Below are 26,353 nucleotides of genomic sequence, written 5' to 3' on the forward strand. Positions count from 1 at the left end.
TGGACAGCCAATGCAACAGCACCAGCAGCCCTGCCATTTCTGTGTCTACAGGTAAGCCTCTGTCAAGGTCTTCCCTGAGGGAATTCCCAAGCTTGACTTAAAGAACAAAGTTCACTCAAACTCCTCACTCTCTCCAGTTCCATGCACCCCAATGAATGTGGCTACCAACCTATCCTGCAATGCCAGCACAGCAATGGTATCCTGGGATGCCAGCCTGGGTAGGGTGTTGAGGATGTGAGAATATTAGATAGAGGGTACTGAGGTAGAGAGGGAAAATATATATGCACATATATATTTTCAAACAGTAATTGCGTGTATAATACCTATGACTTCAGAATAGGAGGAAAATGACCAGAATATATTTGTGCCTTCCAGCTCCTTGCCCACCTGTGATAGTAAACAGTACCCTGAATTGCACCACCAACGTGGCCTCACTGTCATGGGTGACGGGCAACGCTGTGGTCGACGTTGTCGTCAACGCCTCGTCATCCCAGGGCCATCAGACTTGGTGCCGGTCCACAAATGGCACCTGTGACCTGGTGGACCTTCGGTGTGGCCAGAACTACACTGTGCGAGCCTCTGTAGCTGGGGGAAGCTGTGGCAGTGCTGCCAGTCCTGCCTCTTACATACTTACAGGTAGGTTTCTACAACGAGGAAGCTGTCATGCACTCTTCAGGCAGAGTTTATGGGAGGTCTAGTAAGAATGTCATATGGCTTCCTCCTTGTATGAGTTAACTGACACAGAAATACAACACATAACCAGCCATTGGCCCTTGGCAGGTTCTGATTCCCTGTGATCACTGTCTCTGTTACCTTGAGTCAATGAATCATCCTGCACTATTTCTAAAAGTAACCAGCTTTGTGTGTACTGACTATTTCAGGCTGACATTTTATTAAAATAAGTCTACAATGCAGCTACAATCAGGCAGATAAATATACATTGTAACTGCAAGTACACAGCATGAAAAGAAACACCTTTACTGCAGGTAAAAGGGTATTTGAGGAGGTGGCACTGGACGGAAATAGAATTTTGGAGATTGTGAACAAGAATTCTTTACCCCTAAATCTACATTAAGTATGAATAGTGATGCCTTTTGCGTCTAAGAATCCTTTTTTTAATTCAACACCTGTGACTGACAGTCCTCTGTGCTTCCATCAGTGTGGTGGTAACACTAGTACATGAGGGTAACATTGGTTCTGTAATCTGGGCTCCCATGTCTGGAGCAAAGTCATATCTGGCAACAGCAACAGGCACTGACAGACACACACCTTTGTCAGTCCAACAACAGCAGATGCACCTTCATCCACCTGCACTGTGAGGACACTTTCTGTGTAACAGTGGTGACCATCAAGAGAGGCTGTTAGCAAGCCCAGCCCACGTGTCACACTCCGAAGTAGTGAGATTTGCCTGCTTCGTTGCTGATTGAATGTTCTTCAGAACACCTGCCTTTTATGTGTAGTGGTGCGTTCTGTCAGTGGCACCTGCTTAAGCAGGCGCAGCAGAACCTCTCATCCAGCAAGGTCCGCATTTACTTACTTTATTGAATGAATATTCATTTCGAAAGACTGCAATATAGAAATGGGAACACTGACTTCCTCGTGTTAATTCTGAAATGCAGTGATTGAGTATTGATATGGTATGTCCACAGTGCCCTGTGTGCCCACTAATGTGACTGCAGTGCGAAACTGCCAGCAGAGCTCAGTCATGCTGAGCTGGGCAGCCAGCCAAGGAGCCAGAAATTATAATGCCACTGCCCTGAGCAACAGTGGACACAGGGTGGACTGCATCTCTAACAACACAACCTGCAACATGGTCGGCCTGCGCTGCAGTCAGAACTACAGCGTGGGAGTGACGGCTGTGGGTAACAGCTGCAGCAGCCTTTCAAGCCAGACAGTCACAGTATTGGCAGGTAGGAGTGAGGGCCTGGTACTATAGGGCGTGGCGAGGGGCACGAAGGGGCTGTGGGAAAACAGTTGTCCTAGTGCGACCATATACTCTTCCCCCACAGCACCATGTTCTCCTACTAACTTGGGAGGATTCATTGACTGCTCATCCAACACAGCCTTGATCACGTGGAATATAAGCACAAATAGTTTGATGTATAATGTGCAAGCAGTGGGAGGGGCTGGAGACAGAGTGAACTGCAATAACACTGCCCCTAGCTGCCAACTAAGCGGCCTCCTCTGTGGTCAGAATTACAACTTCACTGTATCAGCCAGTGACACCAGCTGTCAAAGTCCAAACAGCACATCATTCACCCTGAAAACTGGTAAGATGACCTGAGTCTCCTTTATCCTGATGCTGCCATGAGTGCATGAGATGTGCTTCAACACAGTGAAGTTCAGTTACATTAAATCTCTGAAGATATGCAGACAGCCCTTGTCCATTGATATTGTATACTGTAGTATAATCATGTGTCTTCTTCATCGTAGGTCCATGTACCCCCTCGAACGTCCAGAACCGCCTTGACTGTGGCAGCAACAACCTAACAGTAAGCTGGGATCCAAACCTAGATCTCCTGAACTACAGCGTGAGCGTCAGATCAGCAGATGGCATTGTGCAATTCTGTAGCACCTGGAATACCAGTTGCACCATCGGCAGTTTGATCTGCGGCCAGAATTACACCTTCAATGTCACGGCCTTCAGTAATGACTGCCGCAGCCCTCCAAGCGTGACACAAACCGTACGCACTGGTGAGTTGACTCTCAGCTAAGGTATGCCCTACCACTTTTGCATTGTGGTCCTGATGTGAGCAGTCACACTTTTTTCCCGTAGTGCCATGTGTTCCTCAGCTTGTCCAAGGGAACGTGGATTGTGCATCGAACACACTGCTGGTGTCCTGGATCAGCAGTCGTGGTGCTAGGACCTATGCTGCCAGGATTCTGGGCTCGAATGGCTACTCCAATTCATGTACCACAGCCAACCTCTCCTGCTCCTTCAGCCAGCTGCAGTGCTCCCAGCAGTATAACATCAGTGTGCTCGCCCTGGACAGCCAATGCAACAGCACCAGCAGCCCTGCCATTTCTGTGTCTACAGGTAAGCCTCTGTCAAGGTCTTCCCTGAGGGAATTTCTCAAGCTTGAGTCATGGAACATAGTTCATTCAAACTCCTCACTCTCTCCAGTTCCATGCACCCAAATGAATGTGGCTACCAACCTATCCTGCAATGCCAGCACAGCAATAGTATCCTGGGATGCCAGCCTGGGTAGGGTGTTGAGGATGTGAGAATATTAGATAGAGGGTACTGAGGTAGAGAGGGAAAATATATATGCACACATATATATTTTCAAACAGTAATTGCGTATATAATACCTATGACTTCAGAATAGGAGGAAAATGACCAGAATATATTTGTGCCTTCCAGCTCCTTGCCCACCTGTGATAGTAAACAGTACCCTGAATTGCACCACCAACGTGGCCTCACTGTCATGGGTGACGGGCAACGCTGTGGTCAACGTTGTCGTCAACGCCTCGTCATCCCAGGGCCATCAGACTTGGTGCCGGTCCACAAATGGCACCTGTGACCTGGTGGACCTTCGGTGTGGCCAGAACTACACTGTGCGAGCCTCTGTAGCTGGGGCAAGCTGTGGCAGTGCTGCCAGTCCTGCCTCTTACATACTTACAGGTAGGTTTCTACAACGAGGAAGCTGTCATGCACTCTTCAGGCAGAGTTTATGGGAGGTCTGGTAAGAATGTCATATGGCTTCCTCCTTGTATGAGTTAACCGACACAGAAATAAAACACATAACCAGCCATTGCCCCTTGGCAGGTTCTGATTCCCTGTGATCACGGTCTCTGTTACCTTGAGTCAATGAATCATCCTGCACTATTTCTAAAAGTACCCAGCTTTGTGTGTACTGACTATTTCAGGCTGACATTTTATTAAAATAAGTCTACAATGCAGCTACAATCAGGCAGATAAATATACATTGTAACTGCAAGTACACAGCATGAAAAGAAACACCTTTACTGCAGGTAAAGAACATAAGAACATAAGAAATTTACAAACGAGAGGAGGCCATTCGGCCCATCAAGCTCGTTTGGGGAGAACTTAGCTAATAGCTCAGAGTTGTTAAAATCTTATCTAGCTCTGATTTAAAGGAACCCATGGTTTTAGCTTCCACTACAATAGCAGGAAGACTATTCCATACTCTGACTACACGCTGTGTAAAGAAGTGCTTCCTCAAATTTGTTTTAAAATGTTCTCCCGCTAATTTCCACTTATGGCCACGAGTTCTAGTATTTAGACTAATATTGAAATAGTCATTTGGCTGAACAGCATCCAGACCCGTTAGAATCTTATAGACCTGAATCATATCCCCCCTTAGTCTCCTTTGCTCAAGGCTGAACAGATTCAGTTCCGCTAACCTCTCCTCGTAAGACATTCCTCTAAGACCAGGAATCATTCTCGTAGCTCTTCGTTGCACCTTTTCTAAGGCAGCAATGTCCTTCTTGAGGTATGGTGACCAAACCTGCACACAGTATTCTAGGTGGGGTCTTACCAAGGAATTATATAAGTGTAACATCACCTCCCTTGACTTAAACTCCACACATCTAGAGATATAACCCAACATTCTGTTCGCCTTTTTTATTGCTTCCCCACATTGGCGAGAGTGGGACAAATAAAAGGGTATTTGAGGAGGTGGCACTGGACGGAAAAAGAATTTTGGAGATTGTGAAACAAGAATTCTTTACCCCTAAATCTACATTAAGTATGAATAGTGATGCCTTTTGCTTTAAAGAATCCTTTTTTTAATTCAACACCTGTGACTGACAGTCCTCTGTGCTTCCATCAGTGTGGTGGTAACACTAGTACATGAGGGTAACATTGGTTCTGTAATCTGTGCTCCCATGTCTGGAGCAAAGTCATATCTGGCAACAGCAACAGGCACTGACAGACACACACCTTTGTCAGTCCAACAACAGCAGATGCACCTTCATCCACCTGCACTGTGAGGACACTATCTGTGTAACAGTGGTGACCATCAAGAGAGCCTGTTAGCAAGCCCAGCCCACGTGTCACACTCCGAAGTAGTGAGATTTGCCTGCTTCGTTGCTGATTGAATGTTCTTCAGAACACCTGCCTTTTATGTGTAGTGGTGCGTTCTGTCAGTGGCACCTGCTTAAGCAGGCCCAGCAGAACCTCTCTCATCCAGCAAAGTCCACTTTTACTTACTTTATTGAATGAATGTTCATTTCGTTAGACTGCAATCTAGAAATGGGAACACTGACTTCCTCGTGTTAATTCTGAAATGCTGTGACTGAGTATTGATATGGTATGTCCACAGTGCCCTGTGTGCCCACTAATGTGACTGCAGTGCGAAACTGCCAGCAGAGCTCAGTCATGCTGAGCTGGGCAGCCAGCCAAGGAGCCAGAAATTATACTGCCACTGCCCTGAGCAACAGTGGACACAGGGTGGACTGCATCTCTAACAACACAACCTGCAACATTACCGGCCTGCGCTGCAGTCAGAACTACAGCGTGGGAGTGACAGCTGTGGGTGACAGCTGCAGCAGCCTTTCAAGCCAGACAGTCACAGTATTGGCAGGTAGGAGTGAGGGCCTGGTACTATAGAGCGTGGCAAGGGGTACGAAGGGGGTTGTGGGAAAACAGTTGTCCTAGTGCGACCATATACTCTTCCCCCACAGCACCATGTTCTCCTACTAACTTGGGAGGATTCATTGACTGCTCATCCAACACAGCCTTGATCACGTGGAATATAAGCACAAATAGTTTGATGTATAATGTGCAAGCAGTGGGAGGGGCTGGAGACAGAGTGAACTGCAATAACACTGCCCCTAGCTGCCAAATAAGCGGCCTCCTCTGTGGTCAGAATTACAACTTCACTGTATCAGCCAGTGACACCAGCTGTCAAAGTCCAAACAGCACACCATTCACCCTGAAAACTGGTAAGATGACCTGAGTCTCCTTTATCCTGATGCTGCCATGAGTGCATGAGATGTGCTTCAACACAGTGAAGTTCAGTTACATTAAATCTCTGGAGATATGCAGACAGCCCTTGTCCATTGATATTGTATACTGTAGTATAATCATGTGTCTTCTTCATCGTAGGTCCATGTACCCCCTCGAACGTCCAGAACCGCCTTGACTGTGGCAGCAACAACCTAACAGTAAGCTGGGATCCAAACCTAGATCTCCTGAACTACAGCGTGAGCATCAGATCAGCAGATGGCACTGTGCAATTCTGTAGCACCTGGAATACCAGTTGCACCATCGGCAGTTTGATCTGCGGCCAGAATTACACCTTCAATGTCACGGCCTCCAGTAATGACTGCCGCAGCCCTCCAAGCGTGACACAAACCGTACGCACTGGTGAGTTGACTCTCAGCTAAGGTATGCCCTACCACTTTTGCATTGTGGTCCTGATGTGAGCAGTCACACTTTTTTCCCGTAGTGCCATGTGTTCCTCAGCTTGTCCAAGGAAACGTGGATTGTGCATCGAACACACTGCTGATGTCCTGGATCAGCAGTCGTGGTGCTAGGACCTATGCTGCCAGGATTCTGGGCTCGAATGGCTACTCCAATTCATGTACCACAGCCAACCTCTCCTGCTCCTTCAGCCAGCTGCAGTGCTCACAGCAGTATAACATCAGTGTGCTCGCCCTGGACAGCCAATGCAACAGCACCAGCAGCCCTGCCATTTCTGTGTCTACAGGTAAGCCTCTGTCAAGGTCTTCCCTGAGGGAATTCCCAAGCTTGACTTAAAGAACAAAGTTCACTCAAACTCCTCACTCTCTCCAGTTCCATGCACCCCAATGAATGTGGCTACCAACCTATCCTGCAATGCCAGCACAGCAATGGTATCCTGGGATGCCAGCCTGGGTAGGGTGTTGAGGATGTGAGAATATTAGATAGAGGGTACTGAGGTAGAGAGGGAAAATATATATGCACACATATATATTTTCAAACAGTAATTGCGTGTATAATACCTATGACTTCAGAATAGGAGGAAAATGACCAGAATATATTTGTGCCTTCCAGCTCCTTGCCCACCTGTGATAGTAAACAGTACCCTGAATTGCACCACCAACGTGGCCTCACTGTCATGGGTGACGGGCAACGCTGTGGTCGACGTTGTCGTCAACGCCTCGTCATCCCAGGGCCATCAGACTTGGTGCCGGTCCACAAATGGCACCTGTGACCTGGTGGACCTTCGGTGTGGCCAGAACTACACTGTGCGAGCCTCTGTAGCTGGGGCAAGCTGTGGAAGTGCTGCCAGTCCTGCCTCTTACATACTTACAGGTAGGTTTCTACAATGAGGAAGCTGTCATGCACTCTTCAGGCAGAGTTTATGGGAGGTCTGGTAAGAATGTCATATGGCTTCCTCCTTGTATGAGTTAACTGACACAGAAATACAACACATAACCAGCCATTGGCCCTTGGCAGGTTCTGATTCCCTGTGATCACTGTCTCTGTTACCTTGAGTCAAGGAATCATCCTGCACTATTTCTAGAAATACCAGCTTTGTGTGTACTGACTATTTCAGGCTGACATTTTATGAAAATAAGTCTACAATGCAGCTAAAATCAGGCAGATAAATATACATTGTAATTGCAAGTACACAGCATGAAAAGAAACACCTTTACTGCAGGTAAAAGGGTATTTGAGGAGGTGGCACTGGACGGAGAAAGAATTTTGGAGATTGTGAAACAAGAATTCTTTACCCCTAAATCTACATTAAGTATGAATAGTGATGCCTTTTGCTTTTAAGAATCCTTTTTTTTAATTCAACACCTGTGACTGACAGTCCTCTGTGCTTCCATCAGTGTGGTGGTAACACTAGTACATGAGGGTAACATTGGTTCTGTAATCTGGGCTCCCATGTCTGGAGCAAAGTCATATCTGGCAACAGCAACAGGCACTGACAGACACACACCTTTGTCAGTCCAACAACAGCAGATGCACTTTCATCCACCTGCACTGTGAGGACACTATCTGTGTAACAGTGGTGACCATCAAGAGAGGCTGTTAGCAAGCCCAGCCCACGTGTCACACTCCGAAGTAGTGAGATTTGCCTGCTTCGTTGCTGATTGAATGTTCTTCAGAACACCTGCCTTTTATGTGTAGTGGTGCGTTCTGTCAGTGGCACCTGCTTAAGCAGGCGCAGCAGAACCTCTCTCATCCAGCAAGGTCCACTTTTACTTACTTTATTGAATGAATGTTCATTTCGTTAGACTGCAATCTAGAAATAGGAACATTCACTTCCTCATGTCAGGTTTGAAATGCTGTGACTAAGTATTGATATGGTATGTCCACAGTGCCCTGTGTGCCCACTAATGTGACTGCAGTGCGAAACTGTCAGCAGAGCTCAGTCATGCTGAGCTGGGCAGCCAGCCAAGGAGCCAGAAATTATAATGCCACTGCCCTGAGCAACAGTGGACACAGGGTGGACTGCATCTCTAACAGCACAACCTGCAACATTACCGGCCTGCGCTGCAGTCAGAACTACAGCGTGGGAGTGACGGCTGTGGGTGACAGCTGCAGCAGCCTTTCAAGCCAGACAGTCACAGTATTGGCAGGTAGGAGTGAGGGCCTGGTACTATAGGGCGTGGCGAGGGGTACGAAGGGGGTTGTGGAAAAACAGTTGTCCTAGTGCGACCATATACTCTTCCCCCACAGCACCATGTTCTCCTACTAACTTGGGAGGATTCATTGACTGCTCATCCAACACAGCCTTGATCACGTGGAATATAAGCACAAATAGTTTGATGTATAATGTGCAAGCAGTGGGAGGGGCTGGAGACAGAGTGAACTGCAATAACACTGCCCCTAGCTGCCAACTAAGCGGCCTCCTCTGTGGTCAGAATTACAACTTCACTGTATCAGCCAGTGACACCAGCTGTCAAAGTCCAAACAGCACACCATTCACCCTGAAAACTGGTAAGATGACCTGAGTCTCCTTTATCCTGATGCTGCCATGAATGTATGAGATGTGCTTCAACACAGTGAAGTTCAGTTACATTAAATCTCTGGAGATATGCAGACAACCCACTGCCCACTGATTTTGTATACTGAAGTGTAATAATGTGTCTTCTTCATCGTAGCTCCATGTACCCCTTTGAACGTCCAGAACCGCCTTGACTGTGGCAGCAACAACCTAACAGTAAGCTGGGATCCAAACCTAGATCTCCTGAACTATAGCGTGAGCATCAGATCAGCAGATGGCACTGTGCAATTCTGTAGCACCTGGAATACCAGTTGCACCATCGGCAGTTTGATCTGCGGCCAGAATTACACCGTAAATGTCACGGCCTCCAGTAATGACTGCCGCAGCCCTCCAAGCGTGACACAAACCGTACGCACTGGTGAGTTGACTCTCAGCTAAGGTATGCCCTACCACTTTTGCATTGTGGTCCTGATGTGAGCAGTCACACTTTTTTCCCGTAGTGCCATGTGTTCCTCAGCTTGTCCAAGGGAACGTGGATTGTGCATCGAACACACTGCTGGTGTCCTGGATCAGCAGTCGTGGTGCTAGGACCTATGCTGCCAGGATTCTGGGCTCGAATGGCTACTCCAATTCATGTACCACAGCCAACCTCTCCTGCTCCTTCAGCCAGCTGCAGTGCTCCCAGCAGTATAACATCAGTGTGCTCGCCCTGGACAGCCAATGCAACAGCACCAGCAGCCCTGCCATTTCTGTGTCTACAGGTAAGCCTCTGTCAAGCTCTTCCCCGAGGGAATTCCCAAGCTTGACTTAAAGAACAAAGTTCACTTAAACTCCTCACTCTCTCCAGTTCCATGCACCCCAATGAATGTGGCTACCAACCTATCCTGCAATGCCAGCACAGCAATAGTATCCTGGGATGCCAGCCTGGGTAGGGTGTTGAGGATGTGAGAATATTAGATAGAGGGTACTGAGGTAGAGAGGGAAAATATATATGCACACTTATATATTTTCAAACAGTAATTGCGTGTATAATACCTATGACTTCAGAATAGGAGGAAAATGACCAGAATATATTTGTGCCTTCCAGCTCCTTGCCCACCTGTGATAGTAAACAGTACCCTGAATTGCACCACCAACGTGGCCTCACTGTCATGGGTGACGGGCAACGCTGTGGTCGACGTTGTCGTCAACGCCTCGTCATCCCAGGGCCATCAGACTTGGTGCCGGTCCACAAATGGCACCTGTGACCTGGTGGACCTTCGGTGTGGCCAGAACTACACTGTGCGAGCCTCTGTAGCTGGGGCAAGCTGTGGCAGTGCTGCCAGTCCTGCCTCTTACATACTTACAGGTAGGTTTCTACAATGAGGAAGCTGTCATGCACTCTTCAGGCAGAGTTTATGGGAGGTCTGGTAAGAATGTCATATGGCTTCCTCCTTGTATGAGTTAACCGACACAGAAATACAACACATAACCAGCCATTGGCCCTTGGCAGGTTCTGATTCCCTGTGATCACTGTCTCTGTTACCTTGAGTCAAGGAATCATCCTGCACTATTTCTAAAAGTACCCAGCTTTGTGTGTACTGACTATTTCAGGCTGACATTGTATTAAAATAAGTCTACAATGCAGCTACAATCAGGCAGATAAATATACATTGTAACTGCAAGTACACAGCATGAAAAGAAACACCTTTACTGCAGGTAAAAGGGTATTTGAGGAGGTGGCACTGGACGGAAAATGAATTTTGGAGATTGTGAACAAGAATTCTTTATCCCTAAATCTACATTAAGTATGAATAGTGATGCCTTTTGCTTTTAAGAATCCTTTTTTTAATTCAACACCTGTGACTGACAGTCCTCTGTGCTTCCATCAGTGTGGTGGTAACACTAGTACATGAGGGTAACATTGGTTCTGTAATCTGGGCTCCCATGTCTGGAGCAAAGTCATATCTGGCAACAGCAACAGGCACTGACAGACACACACCTTTGTCAGTCCAACAACAGCAGATGCACCTTCATCCGCCTGCACTGTGGGGACACTTTCTGTGTAACAGTGGTGACCAACAAGAGAGGCTGTTAGCAAGCCCAGCCCACGTGTCACACTCCGAAGTAGTGAGATTTGCCTGCTTCGTTGCTGATTGAATGTTCTTCAGAACACCTGCCTTTTATGTGTAGTGGTGCGTTCTGTCAGTGGCACCTGCTTAAGCAGGCGCAGCAGAACCTCTCTCATCCAGCAAGGTCCGCATTTACTTACTTTATTGAATGAATATTCATTTCGAAAGACTGCAATATAGAAATGGGAACACTGACTTCCTCGTGTTAATTCTGAAATTCAGTGATTGAGTATTGATATGGTATGTCCACAGTGCCCTGTGTGCCCACTAATGTGACTGCAGTGCGAAACTGTCAGCAGAGCTCAGTCATGCTGAGCTGGGCAGCCAGCCAAGGAGCCAGAAATTATACTGCCACTGCCCTGAGCAACAGTGGACACAGGGTGGACTGCATCTCTAACAACACAACCTGCAACATGGTCGGCCTGCGCTGCAGTCAGAACTACAGCGTGGGAGTGACGGCTGTGGGTGACAGCTGCAGCAGCCTTTCAAGCCAGGCAGTCACAGTATTGGCAGGTAAGAGTGAGGGCCTGGTACTATAGGACGTGGCGAGGGGTACGAAGGGGGTTGTGGAAAAACAGTTGTCCTAGTGCGACCATATACTCTTCCCCCACAGCACCATGTTCTCCTACTAACTTGGGAGGATTCATTGACTGCTCATCCAACACAGCCTTGATCACGTGGAATATAAGCACAAATAGTTTGATGTATAATGTGCAAGCAGTGGGAGGGGCTGGAGACAGAGTGAACTGCAATAACACTGCCCCTAGCTGCCAACTAAGCGGCCTCCTCTGTGGTCAGAATTACAACTTCACTGTATCAGCCAGTGACACCAGCTGTCAAAGTCCAAACAGCACACCATTCACCCTGAAAACTGGTAAGATGACCTGAGTCTCCTTTATCCTGATGCTGCCATGAATGTATGAGATGTGCTTCAACACAGTGAAGTTCAGTTACATTAAATCTCTGGAGATATGCAGACAACCCACTGCCCACTGATTTTGTATACTGAAGTGTAATAATGTGTCTTCTTCATCGTAGCTCCATGTACCCCTTCGAACGTCCAGAACCGCCTTGACTGTGGCAGCAACAACCTAACAGTAAGCTGGGATCCAAACCTAGATCTCCTGAACTACAGCGTGAGCATCAGATCAGCAGATGGCACTGTGCAATTCTGTAGCACCTGGAATACCAGTTGCACCATCGGCAGTTTGATCTGCGGCCAGAATTACACCGTAAATGTCACGGCCTCCAGTAATGACTGCCGCAGCCCTCCAAGCGTGACACAAACCGTACGCACTGGTGAGTTGACTCTCAGCTAAGGTATGCCCTACCACTTTTGCATTGTGGTCCTGATGTGAGCAGTCACACTTTTTTCCCGTAGTGCCATGTGTTCCTCAGCTTGTCCAAGGGAACGTGGATTGTGCATCGAACACACTGCTGGTGTCCTGGATCAGCAGTCGTGGTGCTAGGACCTATGCTGCCAGGATTCTGGGCTCGAATGGCTACTCCAATTCATGTACCACAGCCAACCTCTCCTGCTCCTTCAGCCAGCTGCAGTGCTCCCAGCAGTATAACATCAGTGTGCTCGCCCTGGACAGCCAATGCAACAGCACCAGCAGCCCTGCCATTTCTGTGTCTACAGGTAAGCCTCTGTCAAGCTCTTCCCCAAGGGAATTCCCAAGCTTGACTTAAAGAACAAAGTTCACTTAAACTCCTCACTCTCTCCAGTTCCATGCACCCCAATGAATGTGGCTACCAACCTATCCTGCAATGCCAGCACAGCAATAGTATCCTGGGATGCCAGCCTGGGTAGGGTGTTGAGGATGTGAGAATATTAGATAGAGGGTACTGAGGTAGAGAGGGAAAATATATATGCACACATATATATTTTCAAACAGTAATTGCGTGTATAATACCTATGACTTCAGAATAGGAGGAAAATGACCAGAATATATTTGTGCCTTCCAGCTCCTTGCCCACCTGTGATAGTAAACAGTACCCTGAATTGCACCACCAACGTGGCCTCACTGTCATGGGTGACGGGCAACGCTGTGGTCGACGTTGTCGTCAACGCCTCGTCATCCCAGGGCCATCAGACTTGGTGCCGGTCCACAAATGGCACCTGTGACCTGGTGGACCTTCGGTGTGGCCAGAACTACACTGTGCGAGCCTCTGTAGCTGGGGCAAGCTGTGGCAGTGCTGCCAGTCCTGCCTCTTACATACTTACAGGTAGGTTTCTACAATGAGGAAGCTGTCATGCACTCTTCAGGCAGAGTTTATGGGAGGTCTGGTAAGAATGTCATATGGCTTCCTCCTTGTATGAGTTAACCGACACAGAAATACAACACATAACCAGCCATTGGCCCTTGGCAGGTTCTGATTCCCTGTGATCACTGTCTCTGTTACCTTGAGTCAAGGAATCATCCTGCACTATTTCTAAAAGTACCCAGCTTTGTGTGTACTGACTATTTCAGGCTGACATTTTATTAAAATAAGTCTACAATGCAGCTACAATCAGGCAGATAAATATACATTGTAACTGCAAGTACACAGCATGAAAAGAAACACCTTTACTGCAGGTAAAAGGGTATTTGAGGAGGTGGCACTGGACGGAAAATGAATTTTGGAGATTGTGAACAAGAATTCTTTATCCCTAAATCTACATTAAGTATGAATAGTGATGCCTTTTGCTTTTAAGAATCCTTTTTTTAATTCAACACCTGTGACTGACAGTCCTCTGTGCTTCCATCAGTGTGGTGGTAACACTAGTACATGAGGGTAACATTGGTTCTGTAATCTGGGCTCCCATGTCTGGAGCAAAGTCATATCTGGCAACAGCAACAGGCACTGACAGACACACACCTTTGTCAGTCCAACAACAGCAGATGCACCTTCATCCGCCTGCACTGTGGGGACACTTTCTGTGTAACAGTGGTGACCAACAAGAGAGGCTGTTAGCAAGCCCAGCCCACGTGTCACACTCCGAAGTAGTGAGATTTGCCTGCTTCGTTGCTGATTGAATGTTCTTCAGAACACCTGCCTTTTATGTGTAGTGGTGCGTTCTGTCAGTGGCACCTGCTTAAGCAGGCCCAGCAGAACCTCTCTCATCCAGCAAGGTCCGCATTTACTTACTTTATTGAATGAATATTCATTTCGAAAGACTGCAATATAGAAATGGGAACACTGACTTCCTCGTGTTAATTCTGAAATTCAGTGATTGAGTATTGATATGGTATGTCCACAGTGCCCTGTGTGCCCACTAATGTGACTGCAGTGCGAAACTGCCAGCAGAGCTCAGTCATGCTGAGCTGGGCAGCCAGCCAAGGAGCCAGAAATTATACTGCCACTGCCCTGAGCAACAGTGGACACAGGGTGGACTGCATCTCTAACAACACAACCTGCAACATGGTCGGCCTGCGCTGCAGTCAGAACTACAGCGTGGGAGTGACGGCTGTGGGTGACAGCTGCAGCAGCCTTTCAAGCCAGGCAGTCACAGTATTGGCAGGTAAGAGTGAGGGCCTGGTACTATAGGACGTGGCGAGGGGTACGAAGGGGGTTGTGGAAAAACAGTTGTCCTAGTGCGACCATATACTCTTCCCCCACAGCACCATGTTCTCCTACTAACTTGGGAGGATTCATTGACTGCTCATCCAACACAGCCTTGATCACGTGGAATATAAGCACAAATAGTTTGATGTATAATGTGCAAGCAGTGGGAGGGGCTGGAGACAGAGTGAACTGCAATAACACTGCCCCTAGCTGCCAACTAAGCGGCCTCCTCTGTGGTCAGAATTACAACTTCACTGTATCAGCCAGTGACACCAGCTGTCAAAGTCCAAACAGCACACCATTCACCCTGAAAACTGGTAAGATGACCTGAGTCTCCTTTATCCTGATGCTGCCATGAATGTATGAGATGTGCTTCAACACAGTGAAGTTCAGTTACATTAAATCTCTGGAGATATGCAGACAACCCACTGCCCACTGATTTTGTATACTGAAGTGTAATAATGTGTCTTCTTCATCGTAGCTCCATGTACCCCTTCGAACGTCCAGAACCGCCTTGACTGTGGCAGCAACAACCTAACAGTAAGCTGGGATCCAAACCTAGATCTCCTGAACTACAGCGTGAGCATCAGATCAGCAGATGGCACTGTGCAATTCTGTAGCACCTGGAATACCAGTTGCACCATCGGCAGTTTGATCTGCGGCCAGAATTACACCGTAAATGTCACGGCCTCCAGTAATGACTGCCGCAGCCCTCCAAGCGTGACACAAACCGTACGCACTGGTGAGTTGACTCTCAGCTAAGGTATGCCCTACCACTTTTGCATTGTGGTCCTGATGTGAGCAGTCACACTTTTTTCCCGTAGTGCCATGTGTTCCTCAGCTTGTCCAAGGGAACGTGGATTGTGCATCGAACACACTGCTGGTGTCCTGGATCAGCAGTCGTGGTGCTAGGACCTATGCTGCCAGGATTCTGGGCTCGAATGGCTACTCCAATTCATGTACCACAGCCAACCTCTCCTGCTCCTTCAGCCAGCTGCAGTGCTCCCAGCAGTATAACATCAGTGTGCTCGCCCTGGACAGCCAATGCAACAGCACCAGCAGCCCTGCCATTTCTGTGTCTACAGGTAAGCCTCTGTCAAGCTCTTCCCCGAGGGAATTCCCAAGCTTGACTTAAAGAACAAAGTTCACTTAAACTCCTCACTCTCTCCAGTTCCATGCACCCCAATGAATGTGGCTACCAACCTATCCTGCAATGCCAGCACAGCAATAGTATCCTGGGATGCCAGCCTGGGTAGGGTGTTGAGGATGTGAGAATATTAGATAGAGGGTACTGAGGTAGAGAGGGAAAATATATATGCACACTTATATATTTTCAAACAGTAATTGCGTGTATAATACCTATGACTTCAGAATAGGAGGAAAATGACCAGAATATATTTGTGCCTTCCAGCTCCTTGCCCACCTGTGATAGTAAACAGTACCCTGAATTGCACCACCAACGTGGCCTCACTGTCATGGGTGACGGGCAACGCTGTGGTCGACGTTGTCGTCAACGCCTCGTCATCCCAGGGCCATCAGACTTGGTGCCGGTCCACAAATGGCACCTGTGACCTGGTGGACCTTCGGTGTGGCCAGAACTACACTGTGCGAGCCTCTGTAGCTGGGGCAAGCTGTGGCAGTGCTGCCAGTCCTGCCTCTTACATACTTACAGGTAGGTTTCTACAATGAGGAAGCTGTCATGCACTCTTCAGGCAGAGTTTATGGGAGGTCTGGTAAGAATGTCATATGGCTTCCTCCTTGTATGAGTTAACCGACACAGAAATACAACACATAACCAGCCATTGGCCCTTGGCAGGTTCTGATTCCCTGTGATCACTGTCTCTGTTACCTTGAGTCAAGGAATCATCCTGCACTATTTCTAAAAGTACCCAGCTTTGTGTGTACTGACTATTTCAGGCTGACATTGTATTAAAATAAGTCTACAATGCAGCTACAATCAGGCAGATAAATATACATTGTAACTGCAAGTGCACAGCATGAAAAGAAACACCTTTACTGCAGGTAAAAGGGTATTTGAGGAGGTGGCACTGGACGGAAAATGAATTTTGGAGATTGTGAACAAGAATTCTTTATCCCTAAATCTACATTAAGTATGAATAGTGATGCCTTTTGCTTTTAAGAATCCTTTTTTTAATTCAACACCTGTGACTGACAGTCCTCTGTGCTTCCATCAGTGTGGTGGTAACACTAGTACATGAGGGTAACATTGGTTCTGTAATCTGGGCTCCCATGTCTGGAGCAAAGTCATATCTGGCAACAGCAACAGGCACTGACAGACACACACCTTTGTCAGTCCAACAACAGCAGATGCACCTTCATCCACCTGCACTGTGGGGACACTTTCTGTGTAACAGTGGTGACCAACAAGAGAGGCTGTTAGCAAGCCCAGCCCACGTGTCACACTCCGAAGTAGTGAGATTTGCCTGCTTCGTTGCTGATTGAATGTTCTTCAGAACACCTGCCTTTTATGTGTAGTGGTGCGTTCTGTCAGTGGCACCTGCTTAAGCAGGCCCAGCAGAACCTCTCTCATCCAGCAAGGTCCGCATTTACTTACTTTATTGAATGAATGTTCATTTCGATAGACTGCAATATAGAAATGGGAACACTGACTTCCTCGTGTTAATTCTGAAATTCAGTGACTGAGTATTGATATGGTATGTCCACAGTGCCCTGTGTGCCCACTAATGTGACTGCAGTGCGAAACTGCCAGCAGAGCTCAGTCATGCTGAGCTGGGCAGCCAGCCAAGGAGCCAGAAATTATACTGCCACTGCCCTGAGCAACAGTGGACACAGGGTGGACTGCATCTCTAACAACACAACCTGCAACATGGTCGGCCTGCGCTGCAGTCAGAACTACAGCGTGGGAGTGACGGCTGTGGGTGACAGCTGCAGCAGCCTTTCAAGCCAGGCAGTCACAGTATTGGCAGGTAAGAGTGAGGGCCTGGTACTATAGGGCGTGGCGAGGGGTACGAAGGGGGTTGTGGAAAAACAGTTGTCCTAGTGCGACCATATACTCTTCCCCCACAGCACCATGTTCTCCTACTAACTTGGGAGGATTCATTGACTGCTCATCCAACACAGCCTTGATCACGTGGAATATAAGCACAAATAGTTTGATGTATAATGTGCAAGCAGTGGGAGGGGCTGGAGACAGAGTGAACTGCAATAACACTGCCCCTAGCTGCCAACTAAGCGGCCTCCTCTGTGGTCAGAATTACAACTTCACTGTATCAGCCAGTGACACCAGCTGTCAAAGTCCAAACAGCACACCATTCACCCTGAAAACTGGTAAGATGACCTGAGTCTCCTTTATCCTGATGCTGCCATGAATGTATGAGATGTGCTTCAACACAGTGAAGTTCAGTTACATTAAATCTCTGGAGATATGCAGACAACCCACTGCCCACTGATTTTGTATACTGAAGTGTAATAATGTGTCTTCTTCATCGTAGCTCCATGTACCCCTTCGAACGTCCAGAACCGCCTTGACTGTGGCAGCAACAACCTAACAGTAAGCTGGGATCCAAACCTAGATCTCCTGAACTACAGCGTGAGCATCAGATCAGCAGATGGCACTGTGCAATTCTGTAGCACCTGGAATACCAGTTGCACCATCGGCAGTTTGATCTGCGGCCAGAATTACACCGTAAATGTCACGGCCTCCAGTAATGACTGCCGCAGCCCTCCAAGCGTGACACAAACCGTACGCACTGGTGAGTTGACTCTCAGCTAAGGTATGCCCTACCACTTTTGCATTGTGGTCCTGATGTGAGCAGTCACACTTTTTTCCCGTAGTGCCATGTGTTCCTCAGCTTGTCCAAGGGAACGTGGATTGTGCATCGAACACACTGCTGGTGTCCTGGATCAGCAGTCGTGGTGCTAGGACCTATGCTGCCAGGATTCTGGGCTCGAATGGCTACTCCAATTCATGTACCACAGCCAACCTCTCCTGCTCCTTCAGCCAGCTGCAGTGCTCCCAGCAGTATAACATCAGTGTGCTCGCCCTGGACAGCCAATGCAACAGCACCAGCAGCCCTGCCATTTCTGTGTCTACAGGTAAGCCTCTGTCAAGCTCTTCCCCGAGGGAATTCCCAAGCTTGACTTAAAGAACAAAGTTCACTTAAACTCCTCACTCTCTCCAGTTCCATGCACCCCAATGAATGTGGCTACCAACCTATCCTGCAATGCCAGCACAGCAATAGTATCCTGGGATGCCAGCCTGGGTAGGGTGTTGAGGATGTGAGAATATTAGATAGAGGGTACTGAGGTAGAGAGGGAAAATATATATGCACACTTATATATTTTCAAACAGTAATTGCGTGTATAATACCTATGACTTCAGAATAGGAGGAAAATGACCAGAATATATTTGTGCCTTCCAGCTCCTTGCCCACCTGTGATAGTAAACAGTACCCTGAATTGCACCACCAACGTGGCCTCACTGTCATGGGTGACGGGCAACGCTGTGGTCGACGTTGTCGTCAACGCCTCGTCATCCCAGGGCCATCAGACTTGGTGCCGGTCCACAAATGGCACCTGTGACCTGGTGGACCTTCGGTGTGGCCAGAACTACACTGTGCGAGCCTCTGTAGCTGGGGCAAGCTGTGGCAGTGCTGCCAGTCCTGCCTCTTACATACTTACAGGTAGGTTTCTACAATGAGGAAGCTGTCATGCACTCTTCAGGCAGAGTTTATGGGAGGTCTGGTAAGAATGTCATATGGCTTCCTCCTTGTATGAGTTAACCGACACAGAAATACAACACATAACCAGCCATTGGCCCTTGGCAGGTTCTGATTCCCTGTGATCACTGTCTCTGTTACCTTGAGTCAAGGAATCATCCTGCACTATTTCTAAAAGTACCCAGCTTTGTGTGTACTGACTATTTCAGGCTGACATTTTATTAAAATAAGTCTACAATGCAGCTACAATCAGGCAGATAAATATACATTGTAACTGCAAGTACACAGCATGAAAAGAAACACCTTTACTGCAGGTAAAAGGGTATTTGAGGAGGTGGCACTGGACAGAAAATGAATTTTGGAGATTGGGAAACAAGAATTCTTTACCCATAAATCTACATTAAGTATGAATAGTGATGCCTTTTGCTTTTAAGAATCCTTTTTTTAATTCAACACCTGTGACTGACAGTCCTCTGTGCTTCCATCAGTGTGGTGGTAACACTAGTACATGAGGGTAACATTGGTTCTGTAATCTGGGCTCCCATGTCTGGAGCAAAGTCATATCTGGCAACAGCAACAGGCACTGACAGACACACACCTTTGTCAGTCCAACAACAGCAGATGCACCTTCATCCACCTGCACTGTGGGGACACTTTCTGTGTAACAGTGGTGACCATCAAGAGAGGCTGTTAGCAAGCCCAGCCCACGTGTCACACTCCGAAGTAGTGAGATTTGCCTGCTTCGTTGCTGATTGAATGTTCTTCAGAACACCTGCCTTTTATGTGTAGTGGTGCGTTCTGTCAGTGGCACCTGCTTAAGCAGGCCCAGCAGAACCTCTCTCATCCAGCAAGGTCCACTTTTACTTATTTTATTGAATGAATGTTCATTTCGTTAGACTGCAATCTAGAAATGGGAACACTGACTTCCTCGTGTGAATTCTGAAATGCAGTGATTGAGTATTGATATGGTATGTCCACAGTGCCCTGTGTGCCCACTAATGTGACTGCAGTGCGAAACTGCCAGCAGAGCTCAGTCATGCTGAGCTGGGCAGCCAGCCAAGGAGCCAGAAATTATACTGCCACTGCCCTGAGCAACAGTGGACACAGGGTGGACTGCATCTCTAACAACACAACCTGCAACATTACCGGCCTGCGCTGCAGTCAGAACTACAGCGTGGGAGTGACGGCTGTGGGTGACAGCTGCAGCAGCCTTTCAAGCCAGGCAGTCACAGTATTGGCAGGTAAGAGTGAGGGCCTGGTACTATAGGGCGTGGCGAGGGGTACGAAGGGGGTTGTGGAAAAACAGTTGTCCTAGTGCGACCATATACTCTTCCCCCACAGCACCATGTTCTCCTACTAACTTGGGAGGATTCATTGACTGCTCATCCAACACAGCCTTGATCACGTGGAATATAAGCACAAATAGTTTGATGTATAATGTGCAAGCAGTGGGAGGGGCTGGAGACAGAGTGAACTGCAATAACACTGCCCCTAGCTGCCAACTAAGCGGCCTCCTCTGTGGTCAGAATTACAACTTCACTGTATCAGCCAGTGACACCAGCTGTCAAAGTCCAAACAGCACACCATTCACCCTGAAAACTGGTAAGATGACCTGAGTCTCCTTTATCCTGATGCTGCCATGAGTGTATGAGATGTGCTTCAACACAGTGAAGTTCAGTTACATTAAATCTCTGGAGATATGCAGACAACCCACTGCCCACTGATTTTGTATACTGAAGTGTAATAATGTGTCTTCTTCATCGTAGCTCCATGTACCCCTTCGAACGTCCAGAACCGCCTTGACTGTGGCAGCAACAACCTAACAGTAAGCTGGGATCCAAACCTAGATCTCCTGAACTACAGCGTGAGCATCAGATCAGCAGATGGCACTGTGCAATTCTGTAGCACCTGGAATACCAGTTGCACCATCGGCAGTTTGATCTGCGGCCAGAATTACACCGTAAATGTCACGGCCTCCAGTAATGACTGCCGCAGCCCTCCAAGCGTGACACAAACCGTACGCACTGGTGAGTTGACTCTCAGCTAAGGTATGCCCTACCACTTTTGCATTGTGGTCCTGATGTGAGCAGTCACACTTTTTTCCCGTAGTGCCATGTGTTCCTCAGCTTGTCCAAGGGAACGTGGATTGTGCATCGAACACACTGCTGGCGTCCTGGATCAGCAGTCGTGGTGCTAGGACCTATGCTGCCAGGATTCTGGGCTCGAATGGCTACTCCAATTCATGTACCACAGCCAACCTCTCCTGCTCCTTCAGCCAGCTGCAGTGCTCCCAGCAGTATAACATCAGTGTGCTCGCCCTGGACAGCCAATGCAACAGCACCAGCAGCCCTACCACTTCTGTGTCTACAGGTAAGCCTCTGTCAAGGTCTTCCCTGAGGGAATTTCTCAAGCTTGAATCATGGAACATAGTTCATTCAAACTCCTCACTCTCTCCAGTTCCATGCACCCCAATGAATGTGGCTACCAACCTATCCTGCAATGTCAGCACAGCAATAGTATCCTGGGATGCCAGTCTGGGTAGGGTGTTGAGGATGTGAGAATATTAGATAGAGGGTACTGAGGTTGAGAGGGAAAATATATATGCACACTTATATATTTTCAAACAGTAATTGCGTGTATAATAACTATGACTTCAGAATAGGAGGAAAATGACCAGAATATATTTGTGCCTTCCAGCTCCTTGCCCACCTGTGATAGTAAACAGTACCCTGAATTGCACCACCAACGTGGCCTCACTGTCATGGGTGACGGGCAACGCTGTGGTCGACGTTGTCGTCAACGCCTCGTCATCCCAGGGCCATCAGACTTGGTGCCGGTCCACAAATGGCACCTGTGACCTGGTGGACCTTCGGTGTGGCCAGAACTACACTGTGCGAGCCTCTGTAGCTGGAGCAAGCTGTGGCAGTGCTGCCAGTCCTGCCTCTTACATACTTACAGGTAGGTTTCTACAATGAGGAAGCTGTCATGCACTCTTCAGGCAGAGTTTATGGGAGGTCTGGTAAGAATGTCATATGGCTTCCTCCTTGTATGAGTTAACCGACACAGAAATACAACACATAACCAGCCATTGGCCCTTGGCAGGTTCTGATTCCCTGTGATCACTGTCTCTGTTACCTTGAGTCAAGGAATCATCCTGCACTATTTCTAAAAGTACCCAGCTTTGTGTGTACTGACTATTTCAGGCTGACATTTTATTAAAATGTCTACAATGCAGCTACAATCAGGCAGATAAATATACATTGTAACTGCAAGTACACAGCATGAAAAGAAACACCTTTACTGCAGGTAAAAGGGTATTTGAGGAGGTGGCACTGGACGGAAAATGAATTTTGGAGATTGGGAAACAAGAATTCTTTACCCCTAAATCTACATTAAGTATGAATAGTGATGCCTTTTGCTTTTAAGAATCCTTTTTTTAATTCAACACCTGTGCCTGACAGTCCTCTGTGCTTCCATCAGTGTGGTGGTAACACTAGTACATGAGGGTAACATTGGTTCTGTAATCTGGGCTCCCATGTCTGGAGCAAAGTCATATCTGGCAACAGCAACAGGCACTGACAGACACACACCTTTGTCAGTCCAACAACAGCAGATGCACCTTCATCCACCTGCACTGTGGGGACACTTTCTGTGTAACAGTGGTGACCATCAAGAGAGGCTGTTAGCAAGCCCAGCCCACGTGTCACACTCCGAAGTAGTGAGATTTGCCTGCTTCGTTGCTGATTGAATGTTCTTCAGAACACCTGCCTTTTATGTGTAGTGGTGCGTTCTGTCAGTGGCACCTGCTTAAGCAGGTCCAGCAGAACCTCTCTCATCCAGCAAGGTCCACTTTTACTTATTTTATTGAATGAATGTTCATTTCGTTAGACTGCAATCTAGAAATGGGAACACTGACTTCCTCGTGTGAATTCTGAAATGCAGTGATTGAGTATTGATATGGTATGTCCACAGTGCCCTGTGTGCCCACTAATGTGACTGCAGTGCGAAACTGCCAGCAGAGCTCAGTCATGCTGAGCTGGGCAGCCAGCCAAGGAGCCAGAAATTATACTGCCACTGCCCTGAGCAACAGTGGACACAGGGTGGACTGCATCTCTAACAACACAACCTGCAACATGGTCGGCCTGCGCTGCAGTCAGAACTACAGCGTGGGAGTGACGGCTGTGGGTGACAGCTGCAGCAGCCTCTCAAGCCAGACAGTCACAGTATTGGCAGGTAAGAGTGAGGGCCTGGTATTATAGGGCGTGGCGAGGGGCACGAAGGGGGTTGTGGGAAAACAGTTGTCCTAGTGTGACCATATACTCTTCCCCCACAGCACCATGTTCTCCTACTAACTTGGGAGGATTCATTGACTGCTCATCCAACACAGCCTTGATCACGTGGAATATAAGCACAAATAGTTTGATGTATAATGTGCAAGCAGTGGGAGGGGCTGGAGACAGAGTGAACTGCAATAACACTGCCCCTAGCTGCCAACTAAGCGGCCTCCTCTGTGGTCAGAATTACAACTTCACTGTATCAGCCAGTGACACCAGCTGTCAAAGTCCAAACAGCACACCATTCACCCTGAAAACTGGTAAGATGACCTGAGTCTCCTTTATCCTGATGCTGCCATGAGTGTATGAGATGTGCTTCAACACAGTGAAGTTCAGTTACATTAAATCTCTGGAGATATGCAGACAACCCACTGCCCACTGATTTTGTATACTGAAGTGTAATCATGTGTCTTCTTCATCGTAGCTCCATGTACCCCTTCGAACGTCCAGAACCGCCTTGACTGTGGCAGCAACAACCTAACAGTAAGCTGGGATCCAAACCTAGATCTCCTGAACTACAGCGTGAGCATCAGATCAGCAGATGGCACTGTGCAATTCTGTAGCACCTGGAATACCAGTTGCACCATCGGCAGTTTGATCTGCGGCCAGAATTACACCTTAAATGTCACGGCCTCCAGTAATGACTGCCGCAGCCCTCCAAGTGTGACACAAACCGTACGCACTGGTGAGTTGACTCTCAGCTAAGGTATGCCCTACCACTTTTGCATTGTGGTCCTGATGTGAGCAGTCACACTTTTTTCCCGTAGTGCCATGTGTTCCTCAGCTTGTCCAAGGGAACGTGGATTGTGCATCGAACACACTGCTGATGTCCTGGATCAGCAGTCGTGGTGCTAGGACCTATGCTGCCAGGATTCTGGGCTCGAATGGCTACTCCAATTCATGTACCACAGCCAACCTCTCCTGCTCCTTCAGCCAGCTGCAGTGCTCCCAGCAGTATAACATCAGTGTGCTCGCCCTGGACAGCCAATGCAACAGCACCAGCAGCCCTGCCATTTCTGTGTCTACAGGTAAGCCTCTGTCCAGGTCTTCCCCGAGGGAATTCCCAAGCTTGACTTAAGGAACAGAGTTCACTCAACCTTATCTCTCTCTCCAGTTCCCTGCAGCCCAGTGAACGTGGCTACCAACCTATCCTGCAATACCAGTACAGCAATGGTATCCTGGGATGCCAGCCTGGGGGCGCGTCGTTATACAGTGTTGGCTGCGGCCAGCAGGTCATTCCAGTGTTTCACCAACAGCACTACCTGTCAGCTGAATGGTCTGCAGTGTGGACAGACCTATAACATAACTGTGCTAGCTGATGACGGTAACTGCAACAGCACTCTGCGGACAAGTGCTACCATGACAACAGGTAGGGTTATGAAGATGAGAGAATATTAGATAGAGGGGCCTGATATTAAGGGGGAAATATTTATGCATACTGTAAATGAAACATAAACAATAATGGCTCAAATAATAATCGTAATTTAGTTTTGATAGAAGTTGATCCAGGGACATTGACACCCACTTGCTTATCTGGGTTGTTGAAGAATTTACAAATAACAATGTGAATGGTTTCAGTTTTACAATGCCCCTAATGAGTATTGATATGGTATGTCCACAGTGCCCTGTGTGCCCACTAATGTGACTGCAGTGCGAAACTGCCAGCAGAGCTCAGTCATGCTGAGCTGGGCAGCCAGCCAAGGAGCCAGAAATTATACTGCCACTGCCCTGAGCAACAGTGGACACAGGGTGGACTGCATCTCTAACAACACAACCTGCAACATTACCGGCCTGCGCTGCAGTCAGAACTACAGTGTGGGAGTGATGGCTGTGAGTGACAGCTGCAGCAGCCTTTCAAGCCAGGCAGTCACAGTATTGGCAGGTAAGAGTGAGGGCTAGGCATAGAAGCGTGTGGCTAGGTGTTTGAGGGGGGTTGTGAAAGGAGAGTTCTCCTAGTATGACCATATAATTTTTTCCCCACAGCACCATGTTCTCCTGTTCGTGTCACAGGCTCACTTGAATGCTTATCCAATGCAGTCTCACTCACATGGGATGTAAGCCCTAACAGTTTATCTTACAATGTACTGGCAATCGGGAGGGCTGGAGACAGAGTGAACTGCAATAGCACTGCCCCTAGCTGCCAACTAAGCGGCCTCCTCTGTGGTCAGAATTACAACTTCACTGTATCAGCCAGTGATTCTAGCTGTCAAAGTCCAAACAGCACACCATTCATCCTACCAACAGGTATGAGGGTATGCTGTTCTTCCTTACCTTGATGTTGTCATTAGAGTATAAGTCATGCTACAACCCAATGGAGTTCATTTAAGTACATGAAGATATTCAGACAGCCTGCTGTCCTTTGAGGTAATTTACAGTCTTATTTTTTCATCTTCTTCATCACAGCTCCTTGCACCCCAACGAATGTCCAGAACCGCCTTGATTGTGGTACCAACAACCTGACAGTCAGCTGGGATCCAAATCCAGATCCCCTGAACTATAACGTTGGTGTCAGATCAGCGGATGGCATTGTGCAGACCTGTACCAGCTTATATACCAGTTGTAGTGTCACCAGTTTGACCTGTGGCCAGGATTACGCCTTCACTGTAACAGCCACTAATAATTACTGCCGCAGCCCTCCAAGTGTGACACGAACCATACGTACTGGTGGGTTGACTCACTTTTAAGGTAGACCCTACCACTTTTGCATTGTAGTCCTGATCAGAGTACTAACACACTTTTTTTCCCCAAAG

At 47.9% G+C, this 26,353-nt stretch overlaps 2 protein-coding genes across 3 annotated transcripts in view; one reads left to right on the top strand and one right to left on the bottom strand.

The window, feature by feature from the left end:
* Nucleotides 1-26,353, bottom strand: part of LOC111841046 (syntaxin-binding protein 3) — a 63,991-nt gene that overhangs the window by 26,605 nt on the left and 11,033 nt on the right. The window lies entirely within an intron of this gene.
* LOC111841044 (uncharacterized) overlaps nt 6,476-26,353 on the top strand; it is a 29,868-nt gene continuing 9,990 nt past the window's right edge. The window contains exons 1-35 of the mRNA XM_072703996.1: nt 6,476-6,677; nt 7,025-7,264; nt 8,311-8,541; nt 8,642-8,902; nt 9,067-9,327; nt 9,410-9,670; nt 9,997-10,257; nt 11,273-11,533; nt 11,634-11,894; nt 12,059-12,319; nt 12,402-12,662; nt 12,989-13,249; nt 14,265-14,525; nt 14,626-14,886; nt 15,051-15,311; nt 15,394-15,654; nt 15,981-16,241; nt 17,257-17,517; nt 17,618-17,878; nt 18,043-18,303; nt 18,386-18,646; nt 18,973-19,233; nt 20,250-20,510; nt 20,611-20,871; nt 21,036-21,296; nt 21,379-21,639; nt 21,967-22,227; nt 23,242-23,502; nt 23,603-23,863; nt 24,028-24,288; nt 24,371-24,631; nt 24,718-24,972; nt 25,225-25,485; nt 25,587-25,847; nt 26,007-26,267. Of these exons, the coding sequence (XP_072560097.1) occupies nt 6,476-6,677; nt 7,025-7,264; nt 8,311-8,541; nt 8,642-8,902; nt 9,067-9,327; nt 9,410-9,670; nt 9,997-10,257; nt 11,273-11,533; nt 11,634-11,894; nt 12,059-12,319; nt 12,402-12,662; nt 12,989-13,249; nt 14,265-14,525; nt 14,626-14,886; nt 15,051-15,311; nt 15,394-15,654; nt 15,981-16,241; nt 17,257-17,517; nt 17,618-17,878; nt 18,043-18,303; nt 18,386-18,646; nt 18,973-19,233; nt 20,250-20,510; nt 20,611-20,871; nt 21,036-21,296; nt 21,379-21,639; nt 21,967-22,227; nt 23,242-23,502; nt 23,603-23,863; nt 24,028-24,288; nt 24,371-24,631; nt 24,718-24,972; nt 25,225-25,485; nt 25,587-25,847; nt 26,007-26,267 (9,019 nt within the window). The remainder of the gene's footprint in view (nt 6,678-7,024; nt 7,265-8,310; nt 8,542-8,641; nt 8,903-9,066; nt 9,328-9,409; nt 9,671-9,996; nt 10,258-11,272; nt 11,534-11,633; nt 11,895-12,058; nt 12,320-12,401; nt 12,663-12,988; nt 13,250-14,264; nt 14,526-14,625; nt 14,887-15,050; nt 15,312-15,393; nt 15,655-15,980; nt 16,242-17,256; nt 17,518-17,617; nt 17,879-18,042; nt 18,304-18,385; nt 18,647-18,972; nt 19,234-20,249; nt 20,511-20,610; nt 20,872-21,035; nt 21,297-21,378; nt 21,640-21,966; nt 22,228-23,241; nt 23,503-23,602; nt 23,864-24,027; nt 24,289-24,370; nt 24,632-24,717; nt 24,973-25,224; nt 25,486-25,586; nt 25,848-26,006; nt 26,268-26,353) is intronic.

The sequence above is a fragment of the Paramormyrops kingsleyae genome, chromosome 21 (assembly GCF_048594095.1).
Source record: "Paramormyrops kingsleyae isolate MSU_618 chromosome 21, PKINGS_0.4, whole genome shotgun sequence".
In the NCBI taxonomy this organism is placed as follows: domain Eukaryota; kingdom Metazoa; phylum Chordata; class Actinopteri; order Osteoglossiformes; family Mormyridae; genus Paramormyrops; species Paramormyrops kingsleyae.